A 24,845-nucleotide genomic window follows, 5' to 3' on the forward strand; every position below is an offset into this window, starting at 1 on the left:
TGAACTGAGACAATTTAGTGATACGTTGATGTCTTGAAGGGCAAATAAAGCAAATATAAATATAAGAGTTTAATGCAAATAAAATTCAACTGTTATGCTAGCTGACATGCTGAATCGAGCAGTGAGCGTTTAAGGCGAACATTTCATTCATTTCTTATTAATCTGAATGTTTTTGGAGGTCAAAGTGGCAAAATAAAGACAGCTGAATATTTCTGTAAATAGCCTCATTCACTTTCTGGCAGACGAACAAAAAGCCTGAATCCATTTTCTGTCACATTTGTACATGAACGTCGGCTAATCTCAACCCAGCAACACCTTTAATGAGTTTAGACACCTTTAGATTTTAATTCATGATCAGATTTTATCAACTCCAGTTTGGTACTGCACTTAGATTCATGTTATGTGTTGCACGACTGAGAACTGGTCTGGCATAAAAACAGCTGCTAAACAAAACAATATATGTATATATTTTGTACTAATTAAACAGACATGTTAATTTGCTGTAGCTTTAAACCACATAGGATTTTAAACGTCTCTTCTAACCCTTTTGGGAAACAGGCACAACTATTCCTTTAAAAAGTAAAAATCAGTGACTGAGAAATGTGCACTGCTCTGAGTGTCATTTTGTGATCGCTCTTAGACGTGTCAACCCCGATACCATGATAGAAAAAATAAATGCCTATAATCTTGTTTTATACATCGTCATATCTCTGAAATTAAAAACAGAACAAGCATATGGAGCCGACATCATTGTTATTTAGAGAAAAGCCAACATTTATTAATCTGAATTGTACCAACACACCAACATAGTCCAAAGCACTATGAAGCAGAGTGTGAAAGACACCCAGTGATAAATTTCTTCATTTTTAGATACAACATTATAGCAATGGTCCAAACAAAAAAGTGTTTCGTAACTAAAGCAGCCCTCAGAAAGAGAGGGTGTGTGTGCACTGTCCGTCTTTCCAAATCTACACGTAACCTTCACGCGGAAAGAGTCTTTACTTTGGTCATACACTCAAAAAAATATCAATCTTCCCAAATAACTGCATCAGAAGAGGCTTGTCAACCAAGGCTAAGGGATATGATGGTTAAAAAAAATGCTTTTAAGATGTTACCTGTAAATGAAGCTCAAATTGTAGTGAGACCCGTCCATGATTTATTAGAGTTCCTTCCTGTTAGTCTCAGTGTTATGCTTACATGAAAGTGACCGTGACATACGAGCAGTTCACGGGGGAGCTGTTCGGTGTTTTTTTGAGTGCCGCCATCTAAATGATGTACAAAGGCCTTGACGTTCCACAAGTCAGTTTTATCGTATAATTGTGTGAACAGGATAATTAACTTGTTTGCACAAAATAACTCGTGCAAACAAGATAAAAAATATACATATATCACCTTCTACTGGGATCAGATCATCAACACATCTTCACATTTTCAGAATAAATGTCGATAACAACGTGACGGGCAAACATACTGCAGCACAGCCTGCTGCATGTATACACCCTTTACATATAAAAAGCAAACCTAAGTTTCATTCCTTTTGTAAAGAATTGTTTTTAAAAATCATGTCAATACAAATTGCATCAATATCAAGGCATATGCAAGTCATTACATGTACGCTCATCTGTTTCCAGAGCAGAGGAAGATGTCAATAAACCTGATGTCAAAAAAAAAAAAAAAAAAAAAGAGGAGGAGGGGGCAACCATGTTGACTAACAGATGTCTTGCACGCACGTATGTGATATACAAGGTCTCTTATGCTTTGCTTCAGCTGAGACAACTGGCATATAAGCTCTCTCTCTCTCTCTGGACATCAGCCAGTGCTAAACACTCTTGCTCCCTGTTCCTGCTCCTCCTCCTCCATTTTGGCGAGCGCTGGCCTTTATTTCCATGGAGAGGAGGAGAGATAGTCATTATAACGGGGTTTTGGCTGGAGTGGGTAGTGGGGTAGTGGGGGATGTACCCACCTGCCCAATAGCACGCAGACCAGGGATTCCAGTGTAGGCCATCTGTGAGGGATGAACAAACATGGTGGGTGGCAGCTTCTCTCAACAGGAGCAGTTCCCACAGCCTTTCACACTGTTGAGGATCTCCTCCTGTAATTTCTTCCTCTCCTCCTCCTTCTGGGACAGCCGCTCGGCCCGCGGCTCGGCCGAATTCTTGCTGCTGTTCAGGATTCTGCTGTTCTGAGCGTTCCAGAGGTTTCCGTATAGGCTGCCAGCGGTGCTGAGCAGAGCCTGGTGGGTGCCTCGCTCTGCCACTTTACCCTAAGCAGAGAAAAGGAAACCAAATTATATGGAAAAAATAAAGTCTAAACGGGGGGGTGGGGGGGGGGGTTTCACAGGACAATAAAAAAGGGCTGTTAACACAGAATCATAGCTAGCATCTCTTCACGGCCACTCTCTCTGCAGACACCCCCCCTCCAATAAGAATCCCTGCCGCCTCCCCAACAACTGTTGCATTCCTCTTGCAAAACACGCAGACACGCACGCAAATCCACACACATGCCACACAGCCCTCCCACACAGTCACACACAAATGAAAGCACCCCCCTCCCCCCACCTCCCATGAGCATGCAGAGGTGTTGGCATCATCTTTAGTGCACCCAGGATGAACATGTGACTGCTTCCGCTCGTTATTTTAATGAGCACCCCAGGCAGTCCTCTGCTGGTGACACTAGCAAACGCCGTGGCGACATCACACGCAAACATGCCTCCTCGCCACGACCCTCTGATCCCCGCCATCTGACTCGGGAAACACGAACGGCACAGGCTCAACTCGCCGCAGTTCAAAGAGAGCCTCTTCTCATTTTATCCCATCTGACTCGAGCGCTGGCGGAAAATGTCACTTCACCTGTGTTACATTTCATTTGAACTCTTTCTTTCCAGATAATAACTGACTTCACTGTGTTGTGCTCTGCAGCGTCTCCGAGCCCAAGCAGCTGGGACAGCTCTGTAATGCAGCACACAATAGCAAAGCACACCAAGTATCGCTGCTCACCTCCACCCTGACTTAAACGCATCTGACCGAAAAACCGCATAAAGCCATTTGTATGGCGAGCGCTGCGGAAAGACATGTTTAGTCGCGGATAGGGCCTCATCAGTGTCTGGGAAGCCGGCCCATACATTATTAGTCACCGAGACAAACAAGACACGCCATCTGACCAAAACACCCAGTTGAGTCTGACTGGTTTAATGAGCCCTTATGGAGAAAATAATACATTCACTTCTACCAACAGTGTCCTGTTGTTGTTGAAATTAATGAGAGAAGCTAAACAAAGCATGTTTTTATCACGTACGTTCAAGAAAGGTAAATAAATGAGTGCCAAAAAAAAAAAAAAAAAAAAAAAGGAGAGAGACAGACGACTTGCTAACTTCTTTCTAGTTGCTGGCACAAGCGGTGCACTGGGGGTCACGCAGTGCGGGTCATCATCCTTCAATGTAAAATCGTCTAATTGGACTGGCAATTAACACACTGCGTGTTTATACTTGGGCACACTCAGCAGTCGTATGAAATTGCATTACACCTGAAGATGTTAATCAGGGCAGAATGAGATCAAGTAAAAAATAAATAAATAAATAAAAAAAATGGCTGAGTTCTCACCTCATTGAGCACTATAATCTCATCTGCGTCTACGATGGTGGAAAGCCTGTGAGCGATAAACACAGACGTCCTGTCCTTCACCATCTCCTTCATTGAAGTCAGGATGTTCTGGATGCACACAAGGACAAATAACATTACTACACTGTTAAGCTTTACAAGAGTAGCCCCATAATCCAAAGGAAAATATTTCCAAGTTTGCAATAACAAAGGTCTGAAAAGAAAGGGAGGAGGGGGGAAAAAGAGAGCATGAATGACAGGAAATATATGAAATGTACTCGCAAACTTTGATTTGAAAGAGAAGCTAAGTCAACACAATGTTGCTCAGCAACATCCACCTCCATATGCTTTTTTCTTTGCAGTGTTTACATATGATAATTTAAAAACACCATCATGACGAGAAGCAAGAGAGAGAGGAAAAAAAAAAAACTCAATTAACAACCACATCTACTGCCCCACTCTTTTCCCTGAAGTTCAGTGAGGGCGCGCTGAACTTTCTCATTAAATGTAACATTTACAAAGACTGTGTGGTTTAAGCTGAGCTGGAGATTAAGTAGGAGAAAACAGTGGCAGGTGGCAAGGGAGAACATGGGGGTGGTATGCGTGCGTGCGTGTGTGTGTGCAGCGGGTGTATGTCGCAGCAGGTATGTGACGCAGGAATGAGCTGAATTATTGTGTACCTACAGCAGGTGACTGAGTGGGTGTTTGTTCTGTTAAATGTGTATGCAGACATGCTAATGTGTGCGTGCAGCCGGGAGCGGGCATTTGTGGGTATATTAGAAATTGGTGCTAGTGTCTGTCACTGTCAGACTGACCTCTTCAGTGATGGAGTCCAGGGAGGAGGTTGCTTCGTCATACAGGAGGATGGGCGGATTCTTTAGTATTGCCCGTGCGATTGCGACCCGTTGCTTCTCCCCTCCTGGAACAAACCAGACGTCATAAATAGCAAGGCGAACGCCAAAACCTTTGAAATACGCGTTACTGCAAGTCTCTGTCTGACCCTTCTCGCTAGATAATTACCTCAAACTGAGGGCCAACACCTAGACAATACCAATGCTACACATTTCAGTCTGGTAAGAAAAGGGGAAAAAAAAAAAAAAAAAAAAAAAAAAAAGGACCTGATTTAATTGTGAATAAAAATCAGCAGGACGCAAAGATTTCTCCCGCTGTGCCTGACTTTGCCTTTATTACATATGAGCCGTGTGCGGCCACTTGAAAGCGAGCGGTGTTCGGGGAGAGTAAATACTGCTGGCAGTGGAGAACAGAAATGAAGAAAGTTAGGAGTCTGAGAGCCCAGACTGCCTCCTTCCTCGTCCCCCCACCCAGCCCCCCACTCCCTTCCTCCCTCCCACCTCTCGCAAACTCACAGGCAGCTGTCACGTACAGCCGCAGTGAAATTAATGAGAAGTTAGTCATGTCTTTATTTTGTCCATTCTCTCACTCACTCTGTCACTCCACATAAAGAAATCTGTGCTGCCAGTAATTGCATCTTGAATGCTGAGTGAAAATGCTCACACTATGTGTGTTTACGTGGGCTAAATGAGTTGCACAGTGATGCTAGGAACCTAATACTACACAGTCATGTGTAGATTAAATGAGGGTGACTAACTGTAAGGCAACATGCCATTAAACAAGTTCAGACACTAAATTGAAGAAAATGTTGAAGTAATGACAGTACAGCGAGAGATTAATCACAGTTAAAACTATTTCAAAAAGCCATGCTCAGAGGTGAAATGTCAGGAAATTTACAGCTCAGCAGCTATATGATACAATGCTCCTGGTTCATTCATGGTACTTTCATATAAACATACTATGCTGAAACTAATGTTCTGAATAAACACAATGTGCTCATTTCATTGAATTTGATAACAAAGACAACAGAATTTATTTGAAAGAAAAGCTACAACATGTGCAACTCTTAAATAACAATGAGAACTTATTGCTTCATCTCTTTATTCTGCCCTACTTCACGGTCAAGATGACCTGCTGAAGTTCAAACTGAGCAGCCGTTACAGTGAATGTGGCATGGCTGTTGGTGTCAAATGGGCTGGCCACAAATTGCTGATATATTGAGAATTTTCCCACATAACCATCTGTAGGGTTTATAGAGAATGATCTTAAAAAAGAAAGAAAGAGAGAGAGAGAATATCCTGTGTTCTCTGGATGAAAATGTTGATGCCAGAGATAAGAGGGGAATAGTCAGACTGCTCTGAGTTGATAGGAAGGCAACGAAGAGAAGAGCAGCAAAATCCTGACTCGTATCAACAGTTCAGGCTAGTGATGGGGGTGAAATGGTGGCAGATTTTGGGCCTGCTAATACCAACACAGCATGGTTTAAAGCCAGCAGTCTACCTGAGTACTGTTGCTGACCTTATCTGTATTGTACCCATCCTACGATGGCTGCTTCCAGCAGGATAACATGTGCCATGTCACAAAGCTCAAATCATCCCAGACTGGTTTCTTGAACGCGACAGTGATTCCACTGCACTTAAACAGCCTCCACAGTCACTAGATTTCAATGCAACAGAGCACCATTGAGATGTGGTAGAGCGAGAGATTCCAATCATGAATATACAGCGGAAAAATCTTTAGCAGCTGTGAGATGTTTTCGTGTCAATATGGACCAAAATAATGTTTCCAGCATGTTTCTGAATCCATCCCATGAAGAAATGAGGCAGTTCTGAGGCCAAAAAGAGGTCAAAGCTAGTACTAGCAAGGTGTGCCTAATGATGTGGCTTCTAAGTGTATATAGTCAGTTAAACTGTGTTACGTTTATATTTTCATCTTAGAAAAAAATCAATTTTTCGCTATTAATTAAACAATTATAAAGTTATACAATTTACAATCCAGTGAAATAACATAAACAAAAAGTATGAAAAGAATGGAACCAGTGGATACTCTTCAGTGAAAATAATAAAAAGCAAACAAACAAGAAAAACAGCCAGTCTTAGATTGCTGTATAACTACTATATTATAATGTGGAACTATTAGCGCGCCAATTATTAAGAGAATGGGTCTGATTTTCTTTTTTCCAGTGTAGTATACCATCCAGAAAAAAGCAAAACAAGGCTTTTCAGTGGCTTGCATGGAAAGAGCGTACTTAAACAGCAGGCATAATGATGCAGCTAACCTGACAGCTTGAGGCCCCGCTCCCCAACCTGGGTGTCATAGCCATTGGGCATCCTGAGGATAGCGTCATGGAGGCCTGCTAGACGAGCTACTTGATAGACCTCCTCTGGCGTGGCGTTGATTTTCCCGTAATGCAGGTTGTAGAAGATGGTGTTGTGGAACAGAACGGCATCCTGACAGAAACACAGTTAAGAAAAAAATAAGGCTTCAAAGATTGTTTCTTTCACTGCTGCAATTAAAAAAACAAAACAAAAAAAAAACAGAAGACTGCAGTTACAAAGAGGGAGAACGTGAAGGAAGCAAATGACAAAAATATGTGCATGTACCATCTGTTCAGATCAGCCTCTGAGCTCACTGCAGTGAAAACCAAACTGAATCCAGCTCATTTTTGAATGCTATTGTTAATGGTTAATGTTACATTGTTCTTTGCTGCCCCCTTGTTGTGCTTAATCACTAACAATATATTATTACCTTTACCACTTAGAGACAAAAAGGTCCATGTGCTTCTTCTGAGGAGGAGAAGGTTCAAACCCCACCACCCCACCCCCGCCAAAAACACAAAATAAAATAAATAAAAATCTCTGTGTGGCTGATAAAAACACTTTTTCATTTCTGTTTATTTCTGTGATGGATTTTGTCATACCTGAGGAACAACCCCCAAAAGCTTCCTCAGGCTGTCAAGGCTGACATCTCGGATATTCTGCCCCGCTATGTAGATGTTCCCCCGCTGGGGCTCGTAGAAGCGGAACAAAAGGCGCACAATGGTGCTCTTCCTGCAACCAGACATGGAACCAATCGTCAGCATCCTTCTGTCTGTGAGCTGGGGCGAGCTACACCCCCCACTCTACTGATGATATGTAATAAGACTGTCTAAGACATGCAAATAAGATGACACGGGCTGGGTTAAAGGTTTAACGTACGGCGCAGATCTCGGAAAGGTTACCTACCCCGACCCGCTGCCGCCAACTATAGCCACCTTCTTCCCAGCAGGTACTTCGAAGGACACTCCGTTTAGGACTTTCTGGCCCTCCAGGTATTCAAAATAGACATCCTCAAAGCGGATGGTGGCCTCCTGTGGTGTGATGGTTAATGGTGGGGCGAGATCCTTCTCCTAGAGCGCACCATCAGAGGGTTAAGACAGGCAAAATGGAAAAAGAAGAGAAGGATCCAGAACAGCCACTGGCAGAGAAGGCTCAACATGATGCAACATTACTCCAACACCTTGTAAAGAGGCATACTGCTGGAGCACGGAGCCTACACAGACTGCATAAAGCGAGACATTCACAGCAAATTTGAGAGGTCGTTTCAAAAAGGCCGTATGAATCTTCACACGCTGCCCTTCACGGTGATTGAAGGATCAATAGGCGTGAAAACTTTCGGTACATACTGAGCTCAGTCACAGTGCGGCAATGCAGCCAAGGTCAGCAGTGAATAAAACGCTGTCCTTAGCTTCAGGGTAAAAGCATGTTCTGCTCAATGTCTATACCACCTAATAGCAACATAATCACACACTATCCACCTCAGTCAATTAATACAAATAACTCTCAGTCCATTAGTATAAACAGATGATAATTTCACACCCTGTGACATGGGAAAAAAGCCAAAATAATTTGTCTTTTATTTTGTGTTGCAGCTTCAAGAGAGGGAGACTTTTAATTTTTTTTTTACATCTACATAATTGGCCAGTGTGTTACCAAAAAAAGACCCCAACAAAAACCCCACATACTCAGACAGTAATGGCCTGCTGGGCAGCGCCATTCCACTGGGAATTACAATGGAGAGGAATATTACTGATGAGAGAAAAGTAACTGGACAGATTCATTTCTCTGACTGTAATTACAGGCTGCAGATGAGAATGGCCTTCGTATTGTTAGGGAGGAGGTGCCCATTTGCACTTAAGTGCACTCTTCTGACGCAACATAGGCTGTCTTAAACAAAGAAAGGAAAACGATCCATACAATGAAACATCCCATGAAATAAGAAAATCAAATAAATATGAGGTTTGCAGATTAGAAATTGTACAAATGTTGGGCATTTTATAATTTAAAGAGCAGGATCTGTCTAAATGTTCCTAATTTCTATAGGATGAAATTGTGCACTGGTGGTAGATTAATCCCACAATTATTTCATTATTTTAGTCATTTTTCAGGAAGTACTGATAGAATTGTTATTTGCACCCTCAGCTGGCAGGGGAACAATAAAGGAGACACTGAGAAAGCTGCACTGCAGGCAGAAGTGTCTTTTGTTAACAACAAAAAAAACATTAACAAGGAAAAAAATTTACTTTAAGAGGCTGCCAGCTTCTTCAACCTCTCCTGTAACCACAGGATGAGACAGACCAATACCGTGCTTTGAAAGCGCACTCAGTAATCACTAATGACCAAAATTATATGAGTGTAGCAATTTTAACAGAAAGCCATTCACTTAAGTGCAGTTTGACCTTTCATTTCTCTCCACTGACACTCCTTTGTTTCTGTCTGTTTTGCTACCACTAGTCATAATCAATAATTGCGCTGGAACACAACACAAATATTAGGCAAGTTAACAAGTTTATCATTTGTATAGTCCAACAGATAATTGCAACACAACAAATTAACTGAAACACTGGAGTGAAATTAACTATAAAAACAAGGGAAACAAGGCCTATTTTTTTTTTTTTTTTGGGGGGGGGGTTTAAAGAAAGCTTTTAATATACTACAAAACTAAATTATGGATGCTCTAATTAAAATGACCACTGTTTAGTAACTAAAAAACACTGAATAAATCACTAAGTAAGCAGCCGACAGTTCCACAAGAAATTCACATGATATCCCCAAACTGATCGCATTAATGCAGCGAGCAATGTCATGCACTACAAGTGGCAATAGGCAAGGAAGCACCTGAGTCACATGAAGCACGTAATTACTATGTTTGACTGCAACCTATCATTTTTTTTACAACACATGTGGATAGGTTAGTCATGCAGCAATAAGAGAAACTCAGTCTGCTGTTAAAATCTTTTACCGCTCGCTTCTTTTTTTTTTAATCTGCTGGAGAAAATGGATGGGTAACAGGCTTCATCACATTTTGGACTTGCCTTTATCTTCAATTTTTAAGATTCAACTCTGTGGAGATTCATTTATTCTGCTCTGATTCACCTATTCCGTTCTCTACCGTCAGGAGGAGAAAAAATAAATGTGAAGAAGCGCGTGACAGGCCGATAAGTTACCTTTATCTTGGTGTCGACGTTGAGCAGGGTGAAAAGAGTGTTCATGTCTATAAGGGCCTGTCTGGTCTCTCTGTACACTGTACCCAGGAAGTTTAAAGGGAGGGAGAGCTGAAAGAGCAGCCCGTTCACCATGACCAGGTCTCCCACCGTCATCGTACCTATAGAAAAGCAACAGAACAGCTTACAGCGATGCACACGCTCTCGCTCTACTGTTTCATGTATGCATCTTTGGATGCAAGATCCAAAAAAATAAATAACAGCCAAACCTTTTTTCCTCCTTCTCCTTCTTTCAAGCTGAGAAAGTAGACAAACCATCTCCACCCCCTGTGATTTCAATTTCTGCATCAAAGCTATTTTATATCCTATTCATGCCACTTTTTCATGCTTGCTGTGTTTTGTTCTCATTTAGTTTCTATTATGCAGTTCAGGCAGAGTTTACTTTTCTTTTCCAGTTTCATCGGTCCATTTGATTTTGTTTTGAGATGTTTAAACTTATTTATGTCTAAACCCTATTTCCATTGTGTTCTTACCACAAATCATTGGCATGAAGAGTTATATTCAGCTCAAGTCAGTCTAGCAAGTTTCTTTTGGTTTTTTTTACCTTTACACATGGATCCAATTCAATTTATGGCTCAAAAGAAATCGGAAGCCCACAACAGACATTTACGTATCACCTTTCCAAGCTCCACACTCACCTGCTGCAATGCCCTTGCTAGCGAGCAGCATGATGGAGGTGAGGCCGACGCTGAAGATGGCACTCTGACCAAAGTTGAGCATGGCGAGCGTGGACGTGGTTTTTAAAGAGGATGACTCATAGATCTTCAGGAATCCATCATACCTTTCAGCTTCGTACTTTTCATTATTGAAATACTGCAGCAGAGATGAGAAGTATTAAGACACAGAGCACAGGCCACGGAGACAATGAGAACATTCACAAAAGGAATGAAAGAGTAAGTCGAGAGTGAAAGAGGGAGAGACTCAAATATGGTAATGGTTAAAGGTTAAGGAAGCATGGAGAGCCGTGTCGGCCAGATAGACACTTTTGCGCAGCCTGCCTCGAGGCTGCATTTGTTCTCTGTGACCGCTCTGGGCATAGTCTGGGTCTCAGTTGGCCTCTAAAGCACTTTTTCATGTCTCTGTCTCTTAATCTGCTCTCGTTAGATTTTAAAGGATGTGGAAAGCAATACAGCTGCCTTTTCTTTGCACGGTGAAGATTTGGCAGTGAAACAGTAATAGCAGAAACACAACAAATGTTACAATTATTAGACAACTGGAACAAGAAAAAAAAGAGAGAGAGAAAAGCCTAAACATCCCGTGCAAGTTAAACAAGAATTGCTGCAGATTATTCATCACCGACATTGTCATCATCCTCTGTGTTTACATCTGTAGCAGCTTACACAGACACCTAGATTACTAACAGAGTGCACATAGCTCTTTTAAGTGTTACACCACACAAGCAGCACTAATTCTGATTAAGACATACAGCTATCATTTAAAGGGGGGGAAAAGAAAAAGAGCCCCAGCCACCAGCACTCTCCTGCACATCTCTTAAATTCGGCACATAAAACAACAATATAATCATAACAATCCTCCTCAACTCTGCTGCCAATTACCTAATATTGTTGCTGCACGGCTGTTTGTTTAGCTTGCATCATTGTTTCTCTGCTCTGGTTAAGTGGGCGATTTGCCTCTCTAGCTAACGGCAGTGGTGCTGCGCGGACACAGACCTGCCACTGATTTGCATATAAGGAAATGCACCGAATAAGCGAGACTAGAAAGTAGCGCATGGAGGACAAACCGAAGCAGTGCAAGGAGCCGTATTCAGGTTCTCACCCAGCCCTTTGTGAAAGTGGAACGGATTTCTGAGTGGGCGGAGATCTAATTACATATGCACACTCACAGCTCAGAGTGATGCTAAATCCGGCCGCATTGACACAGATGACACAAAATAACACAGAACAAAACGTTAAGAAAAACAGGACGCAAAATAATACGGCAAAGAAAATAACATGGTATCCAAAATATATCTGCAACGGCCAACAAAGCAATGAAACGCGATACTGATTATGTTTGTGTTTGTGCTGTGTACTAAAAGATTACCTAAAAAGAGATTTAAAACTGAACAAGATAGAGTTTTAAGGTAATGTGACCTTGAGAAAAGTTTACAGTAATCTTTACTGATCACATCAGGCAGGTGAGACTCTTTCTCACTCATAAACCACCCAGGACTTCAGATGACATTTCTATTATATTTTTAAAGCCCCCAGTGGCAGATACCTTTCAGTCCAAAACTATAATTGTGACACAATTTGGGCCATTGACTAAACCGTGAAAATAGTCCTGAGTGTCTGGTGATAAATGTCTCATTGTTTGTACCTACGGAAGTGACATTTACAGAAATTGTGGACAATTTCATACTGAGAAGAAGAGTGCCGCAGAGAATTAAGAGGAAGAAATGAAGACAAAGAAATATGAGAAAAGTAAAAACACAGGAAATTATGCTTTTATAATGTGTGAGAGCTGAAAAGAAAATAGCTGATGGAATAACCAACAGAGAATTAATCAAATACTTTGATATATTCAAGTAGAAATGCAAAAGAATTCCAAGTCTATGAATTGGGATAATTTGAGGTTTTTGGTCTCATGTGACAGATAAAAATGATTCTGAAATGATTAATCCATGTTTTACAAACATTTTGACCTTATACATATATACAAAAGCATGCTTTAAATCATTTTCCTGAAATTTTGTCTAACATAATAACAACCATTCTCCAAGCCAAGGTCTTGTGTTTTGAGTGCTTTTGCAGCGTTTTTCTTAGCTGGTGTTTGGCCTCTCAGGGCCACTGTATTATAAACCTCAAATAGATAATAAAAATATTTAGATGGTGACATACACATTTGTTAATATCGATGTGCCTGGCCAAAGTCAGCTCAAGGAGCAGATTTGGTAGGTGTGTACAGGTGTGTGTGGGGGATTTGAAACTCACCTTAACAGTCTCGTAGTTGAGCAGCGAGTCAATAGCTGCATTGCCTGCTTCGTTGTCTGCTTTGTTCATTTCTATTCTGAAATGAGTCCTGTGTGCACAGACACATGAACAACATGGCAATCACTTGCATCAGTACAAAAACCCGGGTCATGGACCTTTCCGGACTGTGACACTGACAGTTGGAGCTCCATTGAAGTAAATATTTGAAAATTATTTGGTTAAGTAATTTACATGCAACAGTATCAATTAAATGTTCACAGGAGTTCTTTCTTAATAGAGTAGAGTCTTGCTGACTCTCTTCCCTGGGAGAAATCTTCCTACTTTGAAATAATAGCTTCAGTGTGACTGGTAATTCCAGTCCTTAATGTGAGTAATGCACAGCTTGTAAATTTGGTCTACTCATTATTGCCATGATGAAGTTGCTTTTGAAAATGAAATGTTATTACATGCATTTCATTATCGCCAAACTGAAAATCAAAACGGTGACTGGATTTTTTTTTTCTATCAAAAATGATAGAAAACAGGAGTTTGGTGCAAATTCTGGCGAATCCTTATGTGTAATGGGTTGGTGTTGCCACGGATCAGGCTTGTTTTAATCCATCTCATGGGCATTCGAACAGACTGGGCTCTGAGAAGTTTTAAAAAGAGGCTCTTTGTCATGTTCTAGCAGTTAATGAGCAGTTTATCCAACGTGGGTGGACAATGTGAGGCCGTTACTATCAGACAGAGGTGCTGACAAGGAGGGTGTACTTGGCTGGCGGCAAAATTTAGGCAATTTGGGAAACCATCGACTATCGTTTGATGGCTTAGCCTCTTGGAGCAAAGAGCTAATATTTCATAGCTTTCAGTGTAGCCACGCAATATTCCAGTTGTGTGCTCTGGTCTTTGATTACCACTTTGTAGTCAGAGTCCTTTTAACCAACTGCATTTGTGCAGACTTTGTTTGCAAATAGATAAACATTGTCTGACAAACTGGTTGTAATTGGAAATCAAAAGGTTTCTGGTACCAAGAAACATTTTTTAACATATTCATCCAATTTCAAAAACATTCTTTAGGTGATTGATACTTTTCTAAGAAACAACCACATCGATGAAAGGACCCAAGGTCTCAGAGCAGAACACTGCATTGTAATCAATCTTATGTAATTTGTCGATGGCTTTAATCGTGGCTGATTTGTGGATTTCAAAGTGAGCATTTTTATAATGCAGAGAGCCACAGAAATGTTAACCGAATCTCTTTGAAGCGATTACAAATCTGAACAACAGGCAGACACAGAAAAAAAAAAAGCAGAAAAAACATCAATCCTACCTCCACTGTGTGACGAGAATTGTGAAAATGGTATACGCTGATAAGGTACCCAAGGCCACTGCTGCAAACTGTCCGCCACACTTGTAATACTGCAGAGGAGAAAAGCACAGGCAGGAAGAAGCATCTTTTACATGCTGTAACTCAACAGCACTGTGATAAAAGTCAAGAGACCACATCAGACCAATCTATTAGCGTCACACGGTACTTTCAGAGGGTATTGTTTTTGATCATTCCACTGTGAAAGCAAGTGTTACAAATGAATAGGAAAAGACAAGAAGTACTCATGATGATGCTTTAGCTATTTGGCCAGTGGAGTCTGCACTTGTTACAGGCAATCTGATCATCCACAGTGGAGTAATAGCACGAACTAAAAGATGAGCCCATCTTTCAGTGGAGGAAGGGGCATCTGTTTAGGGCACACTCCACAGGAGGACATTAAGATGCAAGAAAGCTTTAGGTTTCATCATTAGCACTAATGGGCCCACCAAAAGTTCACAGGGATTCATATTCCATTTAAAATGTAAATGAGATAGTATCTGTGAAATTAATTTCCGGGAAATCAGCTATGAGGAGTGGCAAGGTGATGTTAACATCAAGTACTGAAACAGCAATACCAATAAGAAGTAAAAGCTGAAAAAGAATGCATAAGCACACTGTGTGGTAGTTTGTGTCTTCATTTACACCTATAACTCACCAAAATGGCACTGACGAGGGCCATCTCAAAGACCGTGGGACCGAGATTGAAGACGAGTGCGCTCAAGACAAAAGAGATCCCCCGTGTGCCGCGGTCGATGGCCTTGGACAGCGCCCCTGTCTGTCGGCTGAGATGGAAACCCAGATCCAGATTGTGCAAGTGCAGGAAGACGTTCTTCGCTATGCGTCGGATGGAGCTCTGGGCCACCTTGCCGAACATGGTGTTCCTCAGCTCGTTGAAGAAGGCTGCACAAGCCCGTGAGGCACCATCTGGGATAGCGGAGGAGATGGAGAGTTTAGGACACCTGCTGTGAAAAGCAGGGAGGTTTAAACTGCAGAAAGTGAGAAACTATTGCCATCCTGAGCACAGGAGACTGTTAAAAGGCAGCAAAACAAGAATATGACCCACACTTGTCTTGTCCTATTAAACAGAACGCAGCACATTGAGGCACTTAAAACTAGACAGGTTTTAGGCTCATTGACTACTCTGAGGCGACGGATCGTATGAGGTAGCAAGACAAGTCTTTCGCATCATCTCTGGTCTGCAAGCCCTGCAATGCTACAGCAGCAGTCTCCCCTCTGTAATTACAGAGCAGAATGCTGTCTGAAGCCTCACTACTATAGCGGGCCAGCTCACTGCAGACTGAAGGGAGGGAGGGTATCCGAGTGTTCAGCAAGGCATTGAGCGTGTATACCGACAGAACAGTGCAACAGAGACATGGTTTTATAAGAATGAAATGTAAAGATGTGATCAAGTTGTCAATAAACAGGCTTAATTTGAATGCAGCGTCTAGACTTTCAGTGAAGGAGAGAAATGGAAGCAAGCATGTCTTTATGTTAAAGAAATTATCCAATAATACGATTTTTTTTTCAAAGGATCATTAATATACAGCAAGAAAACTGAGCTGTTCAGTCCGATAGCAACTCCAACTAAATGCTAAAAAGAAAAGTCAGTTCATCTAAGCTCTCACATTGCTCATAAATTGTTTTACAAGCAGATGGCTAGCATGACTGTCACAAATTGATATTAGTCTGTGTTTGAATGACATGTGGTCTTCCTGTGGTGATTTCACTGAGTTGTGTGAATACATGGCACATCTGCTGAGACCAAAGTCAGGGCAATAATCGCTCTGTCTGCCGCTCTTCGTGGGGCTGTAATGTGGCGTTAAATAGGAATGCTCATCTAATGAACAATGTGTCCACATCTGACAAGGTAGGATGAGCACGGTGCACCCTTTTCAGCCAAATTACACCAGACACTGCAACCTACAAGCACTGTGTCCTCTGTGTCACAAAGAAGAATCTTAAAAAAAATGAAATCTCCCTTTTGTAACAGCATCCTCATTTTCTTTCCTCGTTCATTTTTCTTTGTCACCCCAATTCATCTCATCTTGAGCCCCCGTCATGTGCTTCAACTGTAGTATTAGTGTATAAGACCTAAGTGGGCTTATTAGAACAAGTGGCTACAGGGCTAGCATACAGAGCTTACAAGCTGATCTTAGTGAAGGCCACAGTGACTTACAGTGGTTGTTAGTATTGTCATGTTTATTCATTTTATACTGCTTTCCGGCAGCAGTTCCCAGAAATCCTACGCTAATCAGGAAGGCACGTCACATTCACATCTCACTCCTGACTCTTTTCTTGTACTCACAGAAGTATTTGGACAAAGAGAAGAAAAAGGTGACCCCCAAAAGAAGAAGTGAAAGAAGCAACCCTGGCCTCGCCACAGCACGAAAAAAATAACTACCTAACCACTTTCAAAGGACATTGCAATTTCTTCTCCACTGCTTTATAAATCTATTCACCTCTGCTTGCCTTGAGAGCTCACAGGTATCATACATGATCGTCCTCAGCACTCACGAGAGGGTCGTGAGGATTAAAAGGAACTCAGACACAGAACGAAGCTCATAATGTAAATAATGTGAGCGAGTAGCAGAGGTTGTGCCGTGGCATTGATATGAATGTGGTGAGAAAGGTCAGCCTGTAGATAATAGGCAGTCCCACAGTCCCATCTGATGAGCGCGGCACCTGCCAGTGCAATACAAGTCTGGGACTTACAGCCAATCAGCACGGCCGTTGCCATGGTAGCCACAGTGCTTGGCGCGTCATTTAGGTTCAGCATGTGTCCCGACATCTGGTTAAGCTCGTCCACTGCATACTTAAACATGAAGGGCACCATCACATTGGTGATCTGGGAAGGGAGAGAGAGAGGGACAAAACACTCAGAGGAGGAAACAGTTTCAAATAGCCTATTAAACTGACATATGTGTCCAGAGTCTTCTCTTTCTGGCTTTCTGTGGTGTCTCTGTGTGTGCAAACCTCACGGGTCTAGAAAGTAAAACTCCACTGTTACAAAGTAAAAACCAAGATTACCATTCAGGTGCATTCAGTTATGTATATGCATGGTATGGTATGCTGGGTAGTGTGCATGCATGCATATGTTTTCATCGTGACTGGCTGTGCTGGTGCTGGAGAGGAGGCTGGTGCTTCCTGCTAATGGAATTGAAATGGTTATTAGGGCTAATTAAAAGCACAGGGACAGCTGTGTGACTCAGGCTGGGCGGTCCGCTGCACATTAGGACAGACAGAAAACACGGCATCACAGAGCAAAGCATTTTCATTTTTAAAAACCCTTTTATTTTGAACACGGGGGGAGGGTTACTTTATGTTCCTTGACCCCATCGAATTCTGTGGGGTATAAATTTAATAAAATATCACCAGCATATATGTGAAATAAACCTGTGCCACCTCTGATGTATGAAGGACACCTAATAATGGCCCATTTAAAGTGCAAAAGCTACATCTCTAGGGTTCCTGCTTAATACTCTTGGGTATTATGCTCAGACAATAGAAGTCCTCTGAGTCCCTCAAGGAAAAACAATATCTGCCACTTTGCTACCAAGACAACAGAACATGACACAAAAATAGCCTGAGCCTATTATCACAGGGCCAAAACATGTCCTCAATTTTACCACTAATACATGATAAGGTTGGATGCGCTCTTCAAATCCATTAACGAGCAGTGCTGGAGATTAAATTGACACTATGTCAATCTGTACCTCGCAGTATGTCATCCCATAATAGAGATGCTGTGTCAAGTAGCGGAGAAAGGCTTCGGGCTACAAAGAATTAGCTTAAGCTTATAGCAAGGCATACAGACAGAGAAGGCTTTCTTTGAGGGCAACAAAAACAAGAGCTAGTATATAATCATTTATTTGAAATGAAAATGTCACTGATAATGTCCCTTGCAGAGGTGTGATGCACTTTAACCGCATAATTATTCTGCTGATTTAAAAATTGCATCCACACTGCTGGTGCTTTTAGTTCAAACAGACATACTGCAGAAATCAAGGTTAACTCCAGCCAAGCAGGAAAAAGGGAGGAGAAGATTGGATTGCATGTATGAGCTCTCTCCTCTTTAGCACACACTAGAGGGAGCCATGCTGAGTGGCAGCAGGACACGGTTATTGAGGAGCTGTGAATTTCTGATTGTTTTCCAGGGTGTAAATTAGAGACCATCAACAAATGAAGAGGGAATGCATCACGCGATGATTGGTGCATGCCATTAATTATTTCATAAGACGCTGTTTTAAATGCATGACGGTTTTAGTTTCACATGGGATCTTTACCAAAAGGTGATCACCCATCGTGAGTGCTCATGATGTTTAAACACAGGGTGGTCAGAGCTGAGAGGTTAATTGATTAAGCAAGAACATTTTTTTTCTTAAAATAAATAAATATATATGTAAAAAAGATTAGCGTTTTAATATGCTTAATTTGTGTTTCAGTAGAGCTACCTGCTGTGGCAACCCCTTGTGAGTAGCTGAAAGTAGCTTTTAGTACACAACTACGGAGTCACTTGTATCTCGTAACACAGCATCACTGTAGTAAATTCTCAAAGAAAAGTTAAGAAAACAAGCTGATCAAAGCAAAACGTCATCCTAAAAAACTACCAGTACAGCTGTTTGTGTGCCAAAAATGATACAATTTTTTAAAATCCTAACACTCATTAATTGAATTGCTTCTTGGATGACAGAAAACCAAAAGCAATAAGATATATAAACAGTGACGATACATCAAATTTACACAAAAAAAAGCATAATTTCCTGCAATAAACTGAGGACCTGTTCAGTGTGTACCCTGCCCCTTGTCGCACGACATCTGCGATAGGATGTACAGGCTCGACACCATGACCCTGAACTGGATAAGCAGTTAAGCAAATGAATAGATGTGCAAAGTCACTGTATACAAAAGTGAAGTTACAAGGCAAACTTTCTGCAAAGTAATGACATGCTGGTATAATTAATGACTAATTGACGCCACCCTTGCAAGAATTACATGTTGTAAATGTTTATTTGTTGGGGTTTGTTTTCATTAAAAATGAATGAAGCAGGTCCTGAATGCAATACTGAACGGCCCAATTTCATCTGTTGGGCTTCAGAGCACTTCACATCCACATTATCAGGCTTTTCACTTCAGTCTCATCCTACAACAACAGTGCCAAAAAAAAGCTGGTGGCAAATAATAAAACCAAGCATGGTGTTTTTTCTAAGCATTTCCTAACACAGTTTGCTAGACCTATTCAAATGACTTGGCTTGACACTGGCATTTTTTCATGACACTTGCTTCACAGATCTTACATTTTTGCACGTACTGAATTTCAAAAATTCAATTTTTTCTGGGAATCTGTGAACTTTTTTTTAGTTTAATGACAGTATAACTTTTCAAAAAGAAAGTGTGGATATGGCACGTTTACCATTGTGCCCTCTCTTAAGCCTGAAATCAGCAGGAAATCTACAGTGTAACTGGTAACCCCTCTTAACCTGACGCCATAACGCTCGAGGCCAATCAGAGTGTGTCGAGAATGTTCAAGCATTGCTGTAACACCAATAACATTGGTTTAAAAACAAAGGGCTTTTCAACACTGTTTTTTTTTTTTTTGTTTGTTTTTTTAAACTTCTTGCTTGAACTGCTGTCAAAAAGCCAAATTAGTATTTGTGTGAATTATTTTTAGCATTCATTCAAGTTTTTGCCCATGTTTTTATACATTATATTGAAAAAAGACACATGCATGTATAACAAAGAAAACACAATTCTCACTTTTTAAAACTCATTTCTTGTCTTTAGCATTTTTAATTAAACAGAGCTGAAATGATTTGCAAATTGTTTCATCTTTTTTTTGGTAAAATATAATACTCATTTTTATGATGACTGTTATAACTAATAATGGTGGATTTAACTGAAGCCAGTGGCAACCTTGGATTATAACCTCTCTTTGTCACTGTGTTTCACTGTGAAAAGCCACGTACATGATTTACAGAATTGTTTCTTAACATACTGATGATGTCCTTGCCTAAAACATCTACCAGGGGAGAAATTAATAATCCTCATTTCCAATTACCAATTCTCTAAAATGCATCTCTTTTGAAAGCAGTAACAAATTAAAATGAGCAGCAACATGCAAGAATGACTCTGAAGCTGTGGGAATATATGATGAGTGAAGACTGCAGGGGTTTTGTGCTAGTTAACAACTCTGTCTACATTCAGCTGAGTTTATTTTGTCAAAGTATCTTGCTTTCATCTAAGAATATCTGGGTCCTAATGTCACAAGGGAGGGCATTAGCTGTTAGCTAACCTTCTTCTTCAGGGTGGAACAAATCCACAAAGCATAAAGCAGAAGTAATGTGATAAAAATATCAGTTGTTGTTAGGTAAGTCCAAGTAATGTGGCTAATCACCAGTCAAACTAATTAAATTCTCTTTATATGATATATATAAAAATAAATAAAAGAGAAATTAAGCTTACCTTGGATCCAGCGAGCAGGCCCAGAGAGAGAGCAACACGGGCTCGCAGGTCGGGTCTATCCTTTGGCCACACATAAGACAGCATCGCAGACAGGATTTGAGCTGAATTCACCTCCTTCAGCTGTGTAAAAGACACAGCAGCAAACTTTATTTATTCAATAGAACACCTTGTAAAATATGTGGGATAACTGCTATGTTAACAGTCTAATTTGCCTCACTGGGCAATACTGGCAAACGCCATACATTTTACATTCAGTGTTGACAATTCCAGTAACCTAAAGATGGCTCTCTGGGCACGCACGTAGAACATCAAATGTCAACAGGAGTCCCCAAGGAGATATGGCAGCCACGATGACAGCAGAGTCTCCAGGTGGACTTGGGGATCCAGTCTGACACTACAAGTCCCACGAGATACCTGGGCTGTCATCCCAGCTGAGGCCAAGAGCCCACTGGTGCCAGCATAGCTGTTTACCCACGCTCCAACACACATCTGCCACAGGGACTCTCCACAGGCCAGAGAATATGCAGTAATTCCTCTAATCCACTCAATATGGTGGCACCATGTTACGACGCTGCTGTATGGCAGCACCTCCTAACAAATTACAGTGAAAGTGCACCCAGCACCTGCTTTTAATCAAATACAATCAGCAATGTGTGACACTGCTGAGGGAGGATTAAAATGAACAGTTTAATGCACTACTGAAGTTTCTGTAAGGCCCAACTTCGTTACAGTTACTCGTTTTATCTGGAAATATTAAATGTAACTCAGCTTTCAGTTAAACTCTTCAATGTGGAGTTAATATTAATACCTAACCCAAGTTCTTGTAAAACTAATGTCTCTTTTATTCAAGTCACATAACATATGTGAAATTCTCAGGAGTCTTATTTTAGCGTTTCACCCATTAGGCAATGAAGCCATTAAGAGTTTAAGAGTTCAGCCCCCTAACCCAATTTGACAGAGAAAACTCATTTGACCAGCAATAAGACAGTCTGTGTCAACGCAACATGCGGTTACATTTCCAGGTAGGTGTACATTAGATTACGGCATAAGGTTTCAGAGGGATTTGCAATTATGATGTAACTACAGCGTATAGATTCAATGCAGCAGTTTAAATCAGCTTTAAGGCTGCGTAACACCAAACGGATTCACAGATATGACACTGTTTGGTTTTGCCATCTTAAGAATAACATTGGTCAGCATTTTCAAACAAAAAAAATTAAAGGTTTCATGTCATCCAAGCATGAAAAGTTTCACTAAGTAATCATTAAAACACGATACCATACTCACCACATTTTTTGGGTCTGCGCTTAGTCCCCCGCCTGCATTTCCGTGCCAACATGTCCGTTTGTCTGTCACCTGTAAGTGCTGTGGAAGGGGAATTCACTGTTACCCTATATTAATTAATTTGAATAACAGGACGCCAATATGTGATTATTTCTTAATACACACTTACTTTTGCAGCTTCCAAAATCTGACGACTTTTTTCGCTCCTGTTGGTGCTCCATGTTGCCTTTCGTAGGTGTGGAGGTGAACTTGACTGAAACACACAAGAGCACTGATTTTACCGATGTTCCTAAATTTTTCAATAATCATGTTTATCACACACAGAGACAGTGTAAAACGGTAAATAAAAGCAAGAAAAATGTAATAACCCAAAATTCACATCATTTAAAACAAAGAGCAGCCGTGCATGTTTGATTTGTCACAGTTTTTACTCCGGATGCACTTCCCTTCTATATTCGATTCCTCCCAGAATCAAATGGAGGATTTTTTACCTGTTTAGGCAAATGGGTAAACCACTACACTCACATCATTTAAACAAATAAGTACTAAATATTTAATTCATTGTGTGATTTCAGCAAATTTTTTAAACATTCATAGTCGGAGTTCAAAGGTTATGCAAACCGAACAAACAGAAGAGAAGTTGCCTAAACTGGTTTTTAAATAAAGGTTTGGTAAACGTTTTGAAACACCGAGAACAGGAAATACCACATTGAAGCACAGTAATGGATCAAGCAGGACCTGAGTGCTTAAAAACACAGCATCTGTATGGTTCATTTAAGATCAAACTGAGCGTAAACCTACCCTGTAATAAGACTCCAGTGACTATGAGTGAAAAATGTTAACATGATTGATACGTTTATTTCCTATAAGACACAGCACGACTGTAAACATCCCTCTTATCTGTTTTGACCTGCCATATGAAGATGACAGATAAACAGGATACTTAACATGAGGTGAGAGTGAACTAGAGCTGCCACGATTAGTCGACTAGTCACGATTACGTCGACTATCAAAATCGTCGACGACTAATTTAATAGTCGACGCGTCGTTTGAAGCTTTGTAAGATCCCAAAAGACGCAGGAATAAGTAGTAGGATTTAAGAGTGTAATAACGGACTGAAACAGAAGATGGCAGCACTGCATGTACAAGGATGCCAGCTGCCGTTAAACCCCGAAGAAGAAGAAGAAGCTGTGTCCCAGAATTCATAGCGCGGCCCAGTGCAGTTTCCAACAATGGCGGCAGCTAGTTAGTTTTAATATTACTCTTATTATTCTTTTTGGGTCACAAAATAAAGTTTAACATATTTTCAGGCGAGAATGTAGCTGTGTAAACCTCAAATATCTGCTCAGTTTATCAAGACACCACATATTTTCAAAAGCGCTCCGACGTTTTCGGAGACGTCTGTTACCCACTAGCTCGATAGTTAGCCGGGAGCAAGGCTCATTAGAGCCCGTGAGAACACCGGACTCCCGGCAAATCGTTTTCAAACCCACCGCCGTCTTTCGCTACTCAGGTTAAACATGTAATATAAGTCACTTAGATAACTTAAAAATGTTATTGTTTGGCTTTTTTTTTGGTATTTTATTTGTTCTTGAGTAAATCGGTTTGGCTGAGAAATAAAGTTATAGTTTTTACACAGCTGAATAAATGTCAAGCAGACAGCTGATTATCAGAAGTGTGAGATGCTCAAGAATTTACTCCGGTGTCCTGTTATATTTTAGATAGCAAGGAGCAGACGGCTGAGTTTATTAAACTTCACTGAAACAACCTGTAGATTTCATTAAAATTTAATAAACTATCATCTTGTCTTTATTTTTAGTTAGCACATACCTTAAACACTTCAAGCTGTAAGCTAATGATAGTTATATAAGAGCAGATGCTGCTGGTGCAATAAGCTGTAAGTTTTACATCAAATGGATGCATGCTCTGATTAGTCGACTAATCGCAAAAATAATCGGTGACTAGTCGACTATCAAAATAATCGTTTGTGGCAGCCCTAGAGTGAACCGTTCTAGCGTCAGACACATTAAATGGGAATGTGACAACTTGGAAGAGTTGGAGCTAAGAATGAATAACTTCTAAAAACAGTAAATGTGCCAAATAATTTATAACAGTGGGTTTACGTGACATGACCGTTACCCTAGGTTTGATAGGGTGGAACAGTCTTATCTAAGTTTTCAGTAAAGACCGATAACACGTGACTGGGACAGGCGTCAGACTTTGCACGCGCACACACACATATTGAACTGTATTTTTAAGAAACCTGTTTGGCTTTGACGTGCTTTCCGTTCAGCTGACATACATTCAAAACTAACAACGACGTTATGACATAACATGAGTAACCTAAGTCGTTAAGTTAATGCAGGGTTAGCTACTTAGCCAGCTACTTAAAGCAAACCCAAACGGCTCTTTTAACAGATGACAACCGCCTGTCTCTCTAACAAACCAGAAAACAAACCATCCATCTAGGTATCATTCCTGAAAGTTACTTAGAAAGACTTTTTCTCTGCCCTTGCCTGGTGGCTAAAAGCACCGTGTCCTCTCTGACCAGCCCCGTCCTCACTCACCGGATATGTGCTTTGGCGTGTATGGCCAGTCCCCGGCTCATTACGACTTTTATTCCAAACATGATACGAGCTCGTCTGCCGAATGAGAAGCGCTAGTTTTCGTTTTTGAAAGTGAATGCCGCATTTCAGCTGTGCCAACATCAGCGCCATGTTGTATGAGGAAGGAGGGCAGTTAGTCAACACGCCGGGTACGTCATATCCGGCCTTCTTTAGCGTTGTGTCAAAGCTAGCAGGCAAGCAGGTTTTCTAATCGCTAGCCAGCAG

At 41.0% G+C, this 24,845-nt stretch overlaps 1 protein-coding gene across 1 annotated transcript; it reads right to left on the reverse strand.

Annotated features, from left to right (window-relative positions):
* Positions 1-750: 750 nt before the first annotated feature.
* abcb7 (ATP-binding cassette, sub-family B (MDR/TAP), member 7) lies at positions 751-24,731 on the reverse strand. The gene is made up of 16 exons (XM_084943746.1): positions 24,582-24,731; positions 22,184-22,267; positions 22,018-22,095; positions 20,731-20,850; positions 16,984-17,116; positions 14,927-15,195; positions 14,233-14,321; positions 12,924-13,011; positions 10,629-10,803; positions 9,934-10,091; positions 7,673-7,836; positions 7,369-7,498; positions 6,727-6,898; positions 4,412-4,515; positions 3,600-3,707; positions 751-2,263 (listed from the first exon to the last, which is right to left on the reverse strand). The coding sequence occupies exons 1-16, from the start codon at positions 24,729-24,731 to the stop codon at positions 2,045-2,047; spliced, it is 2,241 nt and encodes a 746-aa protein (XP_084799872.1). The 3' UTR covers positions 751-2,044.
* Between the last annotated feature and the right edge of the window lie 114 nt (positions 24,732-24,845).

This window comes from Perissodus microlepis, chromosome 2 (genome assembly GCF_051167445.1).
Source record: "Perissodus microlepis isolate ML-2025 ecotype Zambia chromosome 2, ASM5116744v1, whole genome shotgun sequence".
Classification (NCBI taxonomy): domain Eukaryota; kingdom Metazoa; phylum Chordata; class Actinopteri; order Cichliformes; family Cichlidae; genus Perissodus; species Perissodus microlepis.

Coding starts and splice junctions, on each gene's coding strand:
- abcb7 (XM_084943746.1), bottom strand. CDS start 24,731: ATGGCGCTGATGTTGGCACAGCTGAAATGCGGCATTCACTTTCAAAAA. Junction 20,851..22,017: donor GCGCAGACCCAAAAAATGTG/GTGAGTATGGTA, acceptor TCTTTTACACAG/CTGAAGGAGGTGAATTCAGC. Junction 15,196..16,983: donor AACGGCCGTGCTGATTGGCT/GTAAGTCCCAGA, acceptor CCGCTATCCCAG/ATGGTGCCTCACGGGCTTGT.